The sequence below is a fragment of the Lynx rufus genome, unplaced genomic scaffold (genome assembly GCF_022079265.1).
Source record: "Lynx rufus isolate CCGP_SWC_20201006 ecotype Redwood Valley unplaced genomic scaffold, mLynRuf1.p SCAF_4, whole genome shotgun sequence".
NCBI lineage: Eukaryota > Metazoa > Chordata > Mammalia > Carnivora > Felidae > Lynx > Lynx rufus.
In genome coordinates this window covers 18,447,238-18,462,820 of record NW_025814856.1, presented here as the reverse complement: position 1 = coordinate 18,462,820, position 15,583 = coordinate 18,447,238, and the positions used below count along the sequence as shown (strand labels likewise).

The 15,583-nt window shown below is 40.5% G+C and overlaps 1 protein-coding gene across 11 annotated transcripts in view; it reads right to left on the bottom strand.

The window, feature by feature from the left end:
- The window catches only part of RBM6 (RNA binding motif protein 6), a 104,990-nt gene that overhangs the window by 43,961 nt on the left and 45,446 nt on the right, over window positions 1-15,583 (bottom strand). For 9 of the 11 annotated variants that reach the window (XM_047097320.1, XM_047097322.1, XM_047097321.1 and 6 more), the window contains one exon: window positions 12,307-12,380. The exons of 1 other annotated variant lie outside the window; for it this stretch is intronic. In XM_047097320.1, the coding sequence (XP_046953276.1) occupies window positions 12,307-12,380 (74 nt within the window). Of the gene's footprint in view, window positions 1-12,306; window positions 12,381-15,583 lie in introns of those variants that run through there. One more of the 11 variants, XM_047097329.1, reaches the window with a different exon arrangement.

Here is a 15,583-nt window from a genome sequence, read left to right as displayed (position 1 = left end):
AGATGCCCCAAGCGACCAACTCTTGATTTGGGTTCAAGTCATGATCTCACAGTTTGTGAGATCCAGCCCTGCGTGGAGCTCTGAGCTGACAGTGCAGAGCCTGCGTGGGATTCTCTCTCTGCCCATCTCCCGCTACACACACACTCTCATTCACTGTCTCAAAATAAATCAATAAACATGAAAAAAAATTATGCACCGTAACCAATTGGGCTTTATTCCAGGTATGCAGGCCAGGTTCAACTTTCAAAAACCATTTATGTACTCCATGACATCAACAGGCTAAAGAAGAAAAAAAATCACATAGTCCTATCATTAGATGCAGAAAAAAAACTGGACAAAATCCAACACATGTTTATGATAAAAACTCTCAGCAAAGTAGGAATAAATGGAACCTCTTCAACTTGATAAAGAACACTGAGAAAAAGAATAACAGCAGGACAGAGTTTATTGGAAATGTTAACTCTTTTCTTTAACTTGTGTTCTCCACTTTTTCTACAGAGCGAATAACAACATACTCAAGAGTCGATGAGGTGGTGAAGAACTCACCTAGGTAACTTTGGAACACAGAATTTTGATTACATACTCACAGGCTGATAACAAAAAGAACTGTCCTGAAGTACTGTACTCTAGTTTTTCACAGGGGTATGAACAAACAATTCTGAAACTACTTTATGTATACTCTAGGACTGAGCAAATAAGTAAATACATTGCAGATAATGAGACCTAAGATTTTCACTGTTAGGGAAAGGAATTATAATTCAGATTGGGGTAAAGCTGGAGAACTGTGATACTGAACCAGAATTGGAATTATCGTTATGAAATCAGAGTTTTATAAGGGAGAAGGGATGGTTCTTTCTCATAAAAGAATTCTAATAAATACGTAAAGAATGACAGAAATAGAGAATTACCGTTACACAAACCCCACAGTAGTAACTGTTACAAGAATCATCAGTGAATGCTATAATTAAGTGAAAAGGGTATACTGAGAAGCAGAACATTTATATAATCTCAAAGTATGCCCTATAAGACACTTACTAATTAGTTAATTATTAAGTTAATTATACCTAAAATAGCAACTTTATAGTAGAGAAACACCACCTTACCCAAATGGTCTAAGTTAACATCAGTAGTAATGGAAAGACCCCACATCACCTGTGGTTTTCTTTTTTAAGTTTATTTATTTTGAGAGAGAGAGAGAGAGCAAGTGGAGTAGGGGCAGAGAGAGGGAGAGAGAGAGAATCTCAAGCGGAGATTCTCAGCGCAGAGCCCAATGCAGGGCTTGAACTCACAAATGATGAGATCATGACCTGAGCCGAAGTCAGACACTTAACCGACTAAGCCACCCAGGTGCCCCAACACCTGTGGTATTCTTGTTAAAAATGTATTAACTTGAATTTCATAAGAAAATAGACAAATCCAAACTGAGAGATGTCCTACAATGTAACTCTTCAGAATTGTTAAGGTCATGAAAGACAAAGACTGAGAAAATGTCACAGAGAAAAAAAGGATAGGATAACATGTGATCCTGGATTGCATACTAAACCAGAAAAATGACAGCGGAACAACTGGCAAAATCCGACAAAATTCTGCAGATAATATTATACCTATGTTAACTTCCTGGTTGTGATGACTGTACTATGAAATGTAGGAGTAAAGAGTATCTGGTATTCCTTTTTTTTTTTTCCTTTTTAAAATATATGCATTTATTCATTTACTTATTTGTTTATTGTCTGGAATTATTCCAAAATGGAAGTCCTAAAAAATTAAAAACTTTTTAAAACTGTTTATTTTTGAGAGAGAGAGCGAGCGTGCACGAGTGGGGAAGGGTCAGAGAAAGGGGGACAGAGGATCTGAAGCAGGCTCTGTGTTGACAGCGGGCACCCAGATGCCCACCAAAATTAAAAACTTTGAAATAGCCTCATCCCACTAGAACCTAAGGAGACGTGCCCATTTTATTCATTATTAAATATATACCACCTAGCCTAGGACCTTGCATATGGTGGGTGCTCAAAATTCACCATGTTAACAAAAGTCATCATGAGTTGCTTCTGATATTTCCAATGTGATTCCAGACAGATCAGTCAGTATTACCCAGCAAAGCAGGTGCCGTTTACAGCAAAGTGCTATTATATTAAGATAAAATATATGCATCTTTTATTTTGAGTTTAGTCTGTATAACTAGTTCAGTACACTGGCCCCAGTTATATGGCTCTGTGAAAGGTTCTTCTAATTAAAAAAAAAAAAAAATTTTTTTTTAATGTTTATTTACTTTTGAGAGAGAGAGAGACAGAGCATGAGCGGGGGAGGGGCAGAGAGAGAGGGAGACACAGAATCCGAATCAGGCTCCAGGCTCTGAGTTGTCAGCACAGAGCCCGACATGGGGCTTGAACTCATGAACTCTGAGATCATGACCTGAGCCGAAGTTGGATACTTAACCGACCGAGCCACCCAGGTGCCCCCAACAGGTCTTATTCTAAAGTTCCTCTCCCAAGGGCACAAGCTAGGCTTGGGAATGCAAGTCTGGAGGGAGAACAGGAGCAGTGTCTGCACTCTTGCTACATTTCTAACCCCACCAATCACTCCCCACTCTGTTAGGATCAGGAGGAAGGCAAGGAGAAAGACTCATTAAGAGACAATCCATGGCAAGATGGATCGTTTTCTCTTTGGCTAACCACAATTCCTATCCCTTTAAATCGGGGTTACTCAACCTCAGCACTATTGTTGACAGTTGGAGGCAGATTAAGTCATATGGGGGCTGTCCTGTGCGTTTTAGGATATTTAGCAGCATTCCCGGCCTCTACCCTATAGATGCCAGTAGCAACAACAAAAATGTCTCCAGAATTGCCAACTGTCCAATGGTTGGGGAGGGGTGGAAAGGGAGTCAACACTGTTTCCCCCACCATTCCCCCACTGTTAAGAACCACTGTTTTGCAAAAACATTATCAAGCCAGTGCAGGTAACTTTGTGTCCCCTTTTCCCTGGCTGCTATTGCTTCTTGGTTTAATGCTGATTAGCATGTAGTCTCTCTTTGAGTATCAGGCATCCAAATGCCAGCTCTTACATGGGGGAAACACATTTGTTGGTTTACTGAAAAGCTCCACAAAAACCTCACAGTGCCCAAGAGTGGGACATTTGAATCTGTCCCTATTTCTCATCCCTCAACCTCAACCCAACCTCAGCCCGTGCTCAGCAGGGGACCTTCTTGGAAGCACTGGTAAGATGGCTTAAGCCCCAAACATCTTCCAAAGCATCTACTAAACCCACCAGACCTTCACATACCTTGCCCTACCAAAGAGCACCTCCAACTACCAAAAGAGGGTCTGGGGGAAGGACAAGTCAAAGGATGCCTCTTTCCAAAAGAAGGGGCCACTACTATTCAAAAATCTCTGCATTCAAATGTGGTAAAATGTTAACATTTGATGAATAAGAGTACAAAGCATAAAGCAAGTCTTTGCATTGTTTTTGTAACATTTCAATGAGTCTGAAATCATTAAAAAAAATGAGCCTCAAACAGTGATCTTATTGGAGATGTTCTAACACTAGGCTATGATGATAGAGGCACACTGGGTGAACTTATTAAAAGTTATTGAATTGTACACTTAAAATGAGTGAATTCTATGGTATCTAAATTATCACAGTAATTCTTTTTCTAAAAAACAAAAACAAAAAAAGACCCCTGTAATTCCCCTCGTACTAGAGATCAAAGATGACAATCACAATATCAATGCTGCTGGAAAGAAACCTCTAAGAAAGATATACAGGAAAGGAACCTATTCCAGCTGGGATCTGGTCCTCTGCCCCCAACCCTCACCCTCACTTTGAGCTCTGGTTAAAAATTCCAGGAAAATAGTAAAGATCCACATTGGTACCTACTAATCATCCGGTTACAGGAATACCGCCTCTAAAAAGTAGTCCACGGATTTTCTAAATGACATTTTTTAAAAATGTATATTTACCTTTGAGAGAGAGAGAGACAGAGACAGACAGACAGACAGACAGCAAGTGCGAGGGAGGGACTGAGAGAGAGGGAGACACAGAATCCAAAGCAGGTTCCAGGCTCTGAGCTGTCTGCACAGAGCCCAACATGGGGCTCAAACCCACAAACCGTGAGATCGTGACCTGAGTCAAAGTCAAATGCTTAACCAAGTGACCCACCCAGGTGCCTCCTAAATGGCACTTTTATTTCAAATCTACTTCAAACAGTCCTTTCATGAATTTCTAACTGTATGCATACTAAAGCAGAAAGCCCACTCAACTCTACTGAACAACTACTGTGCACAAGCCATGTGGCCACTTCAAATGGGGTTTGTTATCAATTCCAACCGTCAGCTTTCAGATTTTCAGCCTAAGTGTTCTTCTGTGGTAAGCTTATACCATTAGCAAAGAAATTCTTTTACATTTTAAGAATGAAATTCTAAGTCTCTAGCTTTCACACAAAATTATATACACTCTTCTTTTTTGGTAAATGAATCTAATCTGTATTTTATTTTTAGAGCTGCACTCATTCCCATTGGACTGGGACCCTGAACTAATTCCCATGCTAAGTTTAAATACTTTTTTTTAATTGAGAGACAGTTCACATACCATAAAATTCACTCTTTTAAAAAAAATTTTTAATGTTTACTTATTCATTTTTGAGAGAGACAGAGTGAGTGGGGGAGGGGCAAAAAGAGAGGGAGACACTGAATCTGATGCAGAATCCAGGCTCTGAGCCTTCAGCAGAGTCCAATGTGGGGCTTGATCATGACCTGAGCCAAAGCTGGATGCTTAACCAACTAAGCCACCTGGGCACCCCAAATTCACTCTTTTATTGTGCTTTATACAATGCAATGGGTTTAGTATATCCACAAGGTTGGTCAACAATTACTACTAATTCTACAACATTTCATCACCCTATTACCCATTAGCAGTCACTCACCATTCCTTTGTTTTTTTAAATGCTTATTTTTGAGAGAGAGAGAAACCATGAGCAGGGGAGAGGCACAGAGAGAAGGAGACAAAGGATCCAAAGTGGGCACCATGCTGACAGTGGAGAGGCTGATGTGGGGCTCAAACTCACAAACCGTGAGATCATGACCTGAGCTAAAGTCTCATACTTAACTAAGCCACCCAGGCATCCCAACTCACTATTCCCTCTTGAGAGCACTTCCCCCTAAGTGGCTGGTAAAACCAATCATCTACTTTCTGTGATAAGCTTCTTCCTCTATTGATTTTCCTTCGAAAATAGCATTTATGCAGATTAAACACAAATTTCACGTAGTCATACAATTTGGAAAAATACACATCATTAGTATACAATGTTAGCATTGCTAATCTCACATTGTGAGATTAAAAATTATTTATCTAGATAAGTTTATCCATGATTATCAGTCATACCATCAATGTTCTCAATAATAAATACATATTATATAGAATATATATTTATCTCATATGTAAATAAGTTAGAAGGTGGAATGACAGCATCCGAACACTTGGCCTAGGGAGAATGAGACACAAAGACTCTTTGTAACCTTCAGGTTCATCAAGATGGACAAGATGCCTACTAACATTGAATGTTACCTGTAGCCTAAGAGAATTCTGTAATGGGAGAACTAGCAGTAATGCTAGCTAGCCTCAGAAACAAGGCTCCCCACCCATGGGAGTGGTGGTGTGGCCATGGTCCTCTTCCCTCACATACCTGGATACCTGTGCAATCATCCCGCAGATGCTTTCAGTCTATGCATCCTAGTCTCAACCACCATCAGAACTGGTTGCCAAAGATCTAGGTACCACCCAAAGCAGCAATACCACTTCTCAGGCATCCCTGAGTCCCAAGAGGTGGATAAGTAGCCAAGGAAAAGGAGGACAACCAAGCAGGGTCTAGTGTTATAGAATCACTCTCTTCAGTACCTCTTCTGGTAGTAAGCACGCACCACACGCTGGCCACTATACCAAGCACTTCACATGCAATTAATCTCACAACTGCTCTGAGGTGGGTACTGTGATTATCCCTCCATCTTACAGATGAGACACTAAGATTATGAAGTTACAAATGAACTAGGAAGTGACAAAGCTGGAATTCTAAATCTCTCAGTGCTCCTAACCCTATACTCTCTGGAGGTATACAAAATCATAAACCAAAGTTATAATCAAGATCACAAACTGAACTGTGCTTTTGTATAACCCCTGAGCTAGTTATTTAGAATATAGATATTGTTTTTTTTTTTCAATAACTGTAATCAAGTTCCAAAAGCCACAAGGCTGAAAATCAGCACTTTGCACAACCCCGTTTTTTTTTTTTTTTCCAATGTTTATTTATTTTTGGGACAGAGAGAGGCAGAGCATGAACGGGGGAGGGGCAGAGAGAGAGAGGGAGACACAGAATCGGAAACAGGCTCCAGGCTCTGAGCCATCAGCCCAGAGCCTGACGCGGGGCTCGAACTCACGGACCGCGAGATCGTGACCTGGCTGAAGTCGGACGCTTAACCGACTGCGCCACCCAGGCGCCCCTGCACAACCCCGTTTTTATAAAAAGTACAAACATTAACTAAAAATATCAGCTGAAAGAGATGACAAGATCAAAGAACAAAGTTGAAATCTATAGGTACATTCCCAATTTAGAACAAATTAAGAACTAAATTACCTCAAGAAATGAACAGAAATTACCACAGAAATGAGCCATGATATATATATTTATGACAAAAATTATTATAAACCTCATCACAGGAGACACACTGGAAGTTCCCCCTTAAAACTGCCAAAAGATTCAGGAAAATTAAACTGAATCCACTTCAAAACACCCTTTACAATTATTGTAGAAAGTCTGAGATATGGCAAAGCCAGGGGCTGGTCATCAGAGCTTAGGGTTTTAAAGCCTCAGGCTGGATTTCTAGGGTGGTCTAACTATACTCTATGTCCCTCATATGGTGCATCTCTGGCTCTTTCTCTTGAGAGAATTTAAGATTTGAAGGCTAATGCAGCAGAAGCTCCTCAAAAGACCTGGAGGCAGTCCCCTGATAATCGGTCCCAGTCAACAGGCTAAATGGGAAGTACTGTTGATGTAAAAATAATTCTCCTGCGCACTGCCACCAAATCCCTTTTTAGCTAGCTACTCCACAAAGCCCAGACGGACTGAGGCTACTGTAACTTAAGACTTTCTTGTTCCACTCAGATGTGAAGTTGCTGTGATAATAATAAATACACACTCAATATTCACTGTGTGCCAGGCCCAGTTCTAATCATGCATTAACTCATTTAATTCCTAGAAGTGTGAGAGGACACGGAGACACAGGGACATTAAGCTATTTGTCCAAATCACACAGGAGAAGGTGATGAAGCTGGGATGCAACCCTAGGCAGTCAGTCGGGCCTTCATGTATGTGACTACTAGGATATACTGCCTCATGCCAGCCAAGACTCAATTACTAGATAGGTAATTCTTCTAAATACCCTGACAGCAAGAATCTTCAGTAACTAATGATTTATACTCATTTTAGAATGCATTTTCTTTTCTGTTTCCCACCAATAACCTCTGCTGAGGGCAATCAGGAGAATGCAATGAAATTGATATTTCTAGGAAGATGGCATGATTCAACCACAAGTTATAAAGCTGAGCTATGGCTGGGGTGCCACATTCTCTTCAGTGAAGTAGATTTAGGGAGTGGGTTTAGACAACACCACCATCTTGCAGGAATTTATAAGATTATACTTTTTTGTTATTTGGAATGCACACAACTTCAATACCGGAGTATTTCATACAATATTGCTATCGACTTGAATAAAATTCCAACAAATGGTGTTTTCACCCATTTTTTCCCCATCGGCACCACAGTCTTCCTATCCCCCTAAACAAGCTTTCCCCATTGATCTCATTTTAATCATAAAGACAGATACCATTTAAGATTTGGCTTCCTTCACATTACCTTCAGAAACACCTTGGACATCCTGGTATCTTCTAAAACCCAAATTCTCTTAACTTTGTTGACACAAAAAACAGTATCTCATAAACCTTCACGTATTCTATAGCCTCCATCCACCCCCCCCCCCCATGCCAGTCTGAAGGAATTTTCATGTTAGGTGATAATGGCATCTTTTCCTTGCATTTTATAAAGTCAGGCTAATTCTGTCATACAGCCATGTCATCTTCAGCTAAAGAAGGCCAATGATGCTACAAAAGTTGAGTAAAAATTCCAGAGAAATGAATTCTTCCAAAGCTATCTTTTATAAGGGCATTCTAGTAAACATTTGGCTGAATGGGAACAGGCAACAAACACCACACCTACTAACTGAAGAAAACGAAATGCTAATTCCTTTAGACCAACTGACAACAGTTTGAAAGAGCTAGTATACTCACAACTGGGTAACTGATGAAAAGGTTCGATATGCTAACACATGCTCTTACACCTTTCCTTAAGTCCCAGTGAAATGGCACACACAGCAAGAGGAGGTAATATTCACCCTCAACCTGCAGGGACTTGGACAACAGAGAAAGCCCAGGGTAAGTGACACTGCTAGAAATAACTTTCCCAGTAGGGGTGGAATAAAAAACCCTGCCTCACAGTGTTTCGGGCTTTCTACATCTCCTAGACAGAGAGAGGTGAAGGTATGAGCTGACAGACCTCTGCTGGAAATTACTTCCCCAGACAGCTGCTGGCTAAATGATGCCCTGAGGAGTCCTCTTGACCACAATGCTCAGTACTGCTGCAGAGTGTCCTACTGTCTGATGCCTCCACGAAGGCGCTGGGAAAGGGCTAGTGGGGCCTTGGTTATCATCCTGCCTCTCTAAGGCACACTTACTCCACAATATTTGACAAAGCAAGCTGGCAGAAGCTTCCTTTACTCCCTTACCCTAGACTTGCAAGTATCAGTCAATGATAAATAAAAGACATTTCACATCAAGAATCAGGATAAAAAGAATTATAAAACAATAAGAAAAACCAAAAAATACCAACCCAAAACATTTGACAGAAACCTCTTCGGAAGCATATACACAGATTCTACTTAGAGGTGCCCAGCAGATGGTGACTCAGAATCTGTACCAATTTGATCTAAAGTAAAACCTGGAGGGTAGGAGAATGAATGAATAGACAGAGACATTCATCTTCCATAAACACTTGGTTTATCCACTCTGAGGACTTCTCTCACATACTTATGTCTCTCATAAGATTTTGTACTGTGTTACTGGGAGTTTGAACCACATCCATTTTCTTAAAGAATATCCAGATATTTAAGAAATAAATTTATTTTCCTAGAATTATGATTGAAAATTACTTGACACGAAGAAGGGAGAGGGAGTAGGAGGAGGAGATGATCATCTAATTTCAAATGCTTATTAGGTAACAGATTCTATGCTAAGTGTTCTGTATACATTATTCACCAAATGTAATGTCACTCAAGAAGCTTCCCTGACTACCCCTTCTAAAATTGCCCCCATCATGCATTCTTTAATACCCTGCTCTGTTATCTTTACAGCACTCAGGACTATCATATATTATTTTAAATTTGTCTAGTTGCTTATGCTCTGTCTTCAAACACTAAGACAGAGGTTATATAATCTATCTTGTTTACTGCAGCATCTCCAGTGTTGAGAAAAGTGCCTGGCACACAGCAGGCATTCATGAACGTATGATCTCACTGAGTCCACACCAGAGCCCCATGAGGTACTGGTTACAGAGGGAACTGAGGCTGAGGGAGGTAAAGAAACTTGCCAGAGACAACCCACCTAAGAAGTAACATCTGAATGCAGAACCTATACTCCTCTTTGCTGTGCTATACTATATAGGTACAAAAAAATCCCCTGGAGATCCGACTCTTAAAAATCTTTCCATCAGGGGCGCCTGGGTAGCTCAGTTCGTTAAGCATCCGACTTCGGCTCAGGTCACGATCTCGTGGTTCATGGGTTTGAGCCCCATGTCGGGCTCTGTGCTGACAGCTCAGGGCCTGGAGCCTGCTTCGGATCCTGTGTCTCCCTCTCTCTCTGCCCCTCCCCCACTCATGCTGTCTGCCTCTCTCTCTCAAAAGTAAATAAACATTAAAAAATTAAAAAAAAATATTTCCACCAAAATGACCTGCATATACCCTGAGCTGTGCTAAAGATCATTAGGAGGATGCTGAGTGGATCGTGAAACCTATGCAGTTCAGCGAGAGGATTCTGTTGTGTGGCAGTGCTAAGCAGTATGCCCTCTGTCCCATGACTAGGGGAAGAATAAAAAGCTAGGAAAGGAAGTTGACTGAATAAGGATATGGTGCTACTTTATTAAGGAATAACTCCAGTGAATATTAAAAACGAGATCACACAAAAAATTGGTATTTGAGAGAATACCCTATGGGATCTATGAATACCAAAATGCCTGTCACCTTTCTTAGTCTGTTACAAGTTCCTGGAAGATAGAGGCTGTCTCTTATTTGTACTGCTGCACAGAGTACCTCATGATACCATATGCATAAAGATGGCTGTCAAAACATCCTATTTCACCCCAAAAGAATTTTGGCACTCCTCTTCCTTTGTTCTGGTATCTCATTCACTAGGCAAGGGTTGGTCATCAGGGATCTAATCTAGGAGCCCTAAGCATGTTCACAGAATGTGTGGGGAGGCTGGGAGTAGAGATGTCTAAAGGCCGCTCTCCCTCCATACTGCTTGTGTAAATGCACATTTTGCCAGATATGGCTCCAAAAGAAACCCTGCCTCAGGATAAACCCTGTTTTTAAAGAAGGCTGTCTTAATTCTATTTGACATTTCTCTTCAAGGGGCTAGAAATTTCAGACAGGATTTTTTTGTTGGGATAGAGGGAAAAGGCAATTAAGACACAATATTGTTATTTTTTAAGATCAAAGATTAAATAACTCTGATAAAAAGTAACACTCTTCTAGGAAACACATACAGTTGGGAGAATGGTACAAAAGAATAGCATGGTGCCACGGCTCCCCCGTTTATGTTTCCACTACTCACAGTTTTATTTAACACAGTGGCAAAGGACTTAATGATTAGTCATTGAGAACAAGATGTTCATAAACTAAATGAGTGTTCTCAAATTAGGACAGACAATTAGAATGGACTTGACCATAAGCAGAAAGATTGGGATCTTCATTCTCTCAAAATATCATTAGGTAGCACAGTTTCTAACATATAATTATCATCTATTAAATGACTGGCTTATTGATGGGCAATGAACAAATCAGTCAACAAGAACTCTGTCAAGGGGATACGGTCCTAATCCGGTCATTTTCTGAGGATCTAACAGTATTTATACTACTAACAATAGGTATGGATACATGAAGTTTCCCCTAATTAGTGCTTGTTCCCAAAGGGTTACAGCATGTCATCTCCATACCCATAAGGGGAGAACATGGCCAAAGAAGGGAAAAGGTTAAGTGTCATGAGCCATGATGAATGGAACAAAGCTGATGAAAGGCCATCAAGCTATAAGAGAAGAAGAGTTCTCATGCACTACTACTCTTCTCTGGCAGAGCCTTAAGATCTTGGGCATACAGCTGTGATTCACACTGTTAAGTACAGGCAGTGGGTACATAAAAATTAAACAGTATCATTAAGCTTCTTTCTCCCAGACAGAGGAACTAAGACACCACAAAGAAAATAACTTTCTCCAAGGGAACACCATGACAAGAAGGACTCTACCCATTTCATAATTCCTTCCAAAACTATTAAAGATCCAGATTACAGCTCTAGGTGGCAAGCTGCCTACATCTAGATATTTCAAACATAAGGGAAGTCCAGATTCAGATTCACCAGCTCAGTCTATATGCAGCCAAGAACTTGAGTATGAAACTCCAATTTGTAAAGAACCATGATGAATGCAATACACAGGAATAATCTACTCCTCTCTCCTCCCCGATGGCCCTCTTGAGAAAGCAGCACATGCAGGCAGGACCTGAGTGTCACAGGAGTTGCCATCAGTGGTCTTCACCCTAGGTCTGGGTGTAAGTACTGACCTAGAATTCCTGTGCCAGGCAAATCCTTGAGATGACACACAGTCAAGGATTATTCTTTGCATTAGGTTCTCCATATCAGTCACACTCCAAAGGGAGGCACTCCAGACCTGTCATTTTTGCCCATCTACTGTTTTTGGCATCTAGTCCAACTGCAACTAGGCTCCAGTTTTTAAAATATACTTGTGCCCATTAACTCTTCTAAAGAAACCTTCCCAGCCTCTTCTAGAGTTTCTCCTTACAACCATTTTCTAGTTGGAATGTGGTATGCTCCAAATACAGATTTCTGGTACCTTTCCAAAGTTCAATCATGTGAAACCCTCCCTCCCCATATAGAAAAAATATATCCTTCCAGCATCATTTGACCGAAGTATAAAGCAACCTGGTTGGCCTCCATGCATCCGATGGCATCTTCCAAGAGTGAAAACTCCACGCAGACATAGCCATAGTCGTAACCTGGGGACAGCATTTAAATACAGACGGGAGTGGTGTTAGTGCCTTGCAAACACAAAAGACACACTTAAATCCCCTGTTTCTGAACCCCTTAATACAAGCCCTCCCAACTAGCCCCTCCCTCCCCTATACTAGGCAAAGCTGCTATTCCAAACAGAAAAAAGTACTGAAAGAAAATCTGGATGTTTCTGGACTTTGAGAGTCATTCCACAGTGGCTTTTTCTATTAACCAAGAAGATCCTTTGCTCTCTTTAGCACTGATGGTCTGGTGAAGGTGCCCCAGAATTAGGTAATCCCACAGTTAAGTTCAAGTGGGCACCCAAAACATATTAATCACAGGGTGAATCTTCTGGAAAAACAAAGTCAAGAAGAACAGGGAAGTATCTGGAAAAAAAAAAATGTATCCCAAGAGAGGAAGGAGAAGCAATTATCCCAAAGCTATGCTAATAGTCACCACTTTTCAAGCAGAAACCACCTTCAAAGACAGAAGTGCTGACAGACTGAGGCAACTATTCTGTTTGGATACCACAGGAGGCTTCTGGTTGGCAGGGGACAGACCATTTCAGGTCTCCTCTTTTTTTCTTTGTTTCAACTCAAGTCATAAACCAGCTTAAATCTTTATGAAAGGAAGAAGGTGTAAAAGCATAAATAAATTCAAATAGCTGGGTCCAAAATTGTGCTTGTGCACAAAGATTGGCGGTGGGGTAGGCTGGGGGAGAGACAGCAGTTGTTAGCAATCAGTACATGTTCAAGAACTGTATGAACCATTAGAGTTACAGAATACCCTTCACCTTTCTCCTAAGCAAGTGTCATTTGCAACTCTCATGACCCATGAGACTGAGAGCTCATGGGATTTACAGGCTGCCAAGCTCTAATACTAACCCATCTTATAATTTCCCAGATACTGGCACCACATGACTACAAAACACACTTGGCAATGCAATGCTCCACAAGGGCTTCCATGCTTCCTCCACTGCCTCCCAGGATAAAGACACTCATGTTTAGAAGCAACGCTGTGCAAATCAACAGCAAGAAAAAGATGTGACTTGTTCAGATGAGAAAAAAACTCAGGGAAAGAGAAAGAGAAACAACACAAACCCAGGCCAATTTTGAGCAGTAAGTATATATAATAGGAAGCTAAGTATCATTACATTAAAGTATCAAAGACCAAAAAGTAAAAAAATCAAAATCAAAATCAAAACAGACAAAAATTAGAGCAACAGAAAATGTAACTTAAAAAAAAAAAGACCAAACTTGGTGACATGGGTTGGATTCTTTGTCACTTGGATTGAATGGCCTGAAAAGTTTTATTATAAGAATAAAACTGACTTCAGACTTGTTAAATACTCCAAGTTCATTATGAAATATGACAATGGTAGAGGCTGATTCTTGCTTAGAATTTTAGGAGTTAACCAGGAAGGAAAAAACAAATCTATTAGAAATCTCAGCATCACTTTAGGCTGAGAGAGATTTTCTATTTGATTTCACAGCTTTGACCAACACTAACCCCTGCAACCTCTACCTAAATTTACCAAAAATCAGCCTCCTGTGATTAGTAACTTTGAAAAAATGAAACTACTCTAAAGAAATGGTATATATATTTACATATGCCCTGTTAACAATGGAAATTGTTTTGTTACTTAATTCCTTTTGAGTGGATTTTCTTGATCAAACTTGGTGAACATCTACAGAAAACACTGGAAATTTTGTAAAGGGCTCTGATTGTTCCTGGGAAACACTGGAGAGTAACAGAAGCAACTAAGGTCCCTTTTATCACCAAATATCTACTGCAAACATTGAAATGCATATCCACAATCAGAAGGGGGTACCCAAGGAATAAGCAGATATATTCTCAAGTGTGGGGATCACCTCTACAAAGCATATCAAAGTTCAGGTGTGTGGAAAGCAACTAACTCTCTCTATAGCTGCCAAAATGGACAACACAGGGAACTAACACCAATTGGGAAAGCTTTGAGCTTCTTTTCTGTACTTAAAGAAGTAACTATTGTGGCCCAGAAGGGCACACCACAGAATCTATAGACAGAGAAAGAAAGAAGATTCATGACAACCTTCATACTTTGCTAAAGGACACACAAGACTTTGATACTACACTCACTGGAAAGGGAAAAGATATGTCTGCAAGCAACATTATGAGCATCTTTATACATCAACACTGTAATACTTTATGTTTACAATGTGCTTCAGATTTAATATTAGAATCACAAGCCCAACATTCCATTTCTTTGCCTGAAACTTTAGCTATTACACAGTAACAAAAACTTAAAGTTTAATTATAATGCCTAAAACTTAAAAAAAAAAAAAAGTACCTAATCTTGATCCTAAGCATTTTTTGTGTCTCACAGCTGTATAAGGTTTTTTCAGAAACTGCCAAAATGGACAATACTAATACTTACGTAGCACTTGTTGGTGCAAGGCTGCACTCGAAACACTTTACATACACTAATTTAATCCTCACAAGACTACCCTATGAGGTAAGTACTATTAAGTTCATGGGGTTATAGGCATAGGGAAATAGGCAAAGAAATAAGTAATTTGCTTAAAATCACCTCAATGGTAAGTAGCAATATGGGCTCAGAGCCAGGCAGTACAAATTCAAATCGATGCTGTTAACTGCTACACTGAATAGCCTCTCACCTTTTAATAAAATCCAAGAGTGATACAGATAATCTGAATTCTGAATTTTACAGAGCCCAATCACAGAAAGGGTATAGACAGATAAGACCGTGTCTATCGTTAAGAAATACTGAGATCTGGGGGCGCCTGGGTGGCTCAGTCAGTTAAGCGTCCGACTTCAGCTCAGGTCACGATCTCGCGGTCCGTGGGTTTGAGCCCCGCGTCGGGCTCTGGGCTGATGGCTCAGAGCCTGGAGCCTGCTTCCGATTCTGTGTCTCCCTCTCTCTCTGCCCCTCCCCCGTTCATGCTCTGTCTCAAAAATAAATAAACGTTAAAAAAAAAAAAAAAAGAAATACTGAGATCTGGGTGCTTGAGTGGCTCAGTCAGTTAAGCATCTGACTTCAGCTCAAGTCATGATCTCATTTTGTGAGTTCAAGCCCCCTATCAGGCTCCATGCTGTCAGTGTGGAGCCTGCTTGGGATTCTCTCCTCTCCCTCCCTCCCTCCCTCTCTCTCATTCTCTCTCTCTCTCCCTCCCTCCCTCTCTAAAATAAAATAAAATTTGGGTGCCTG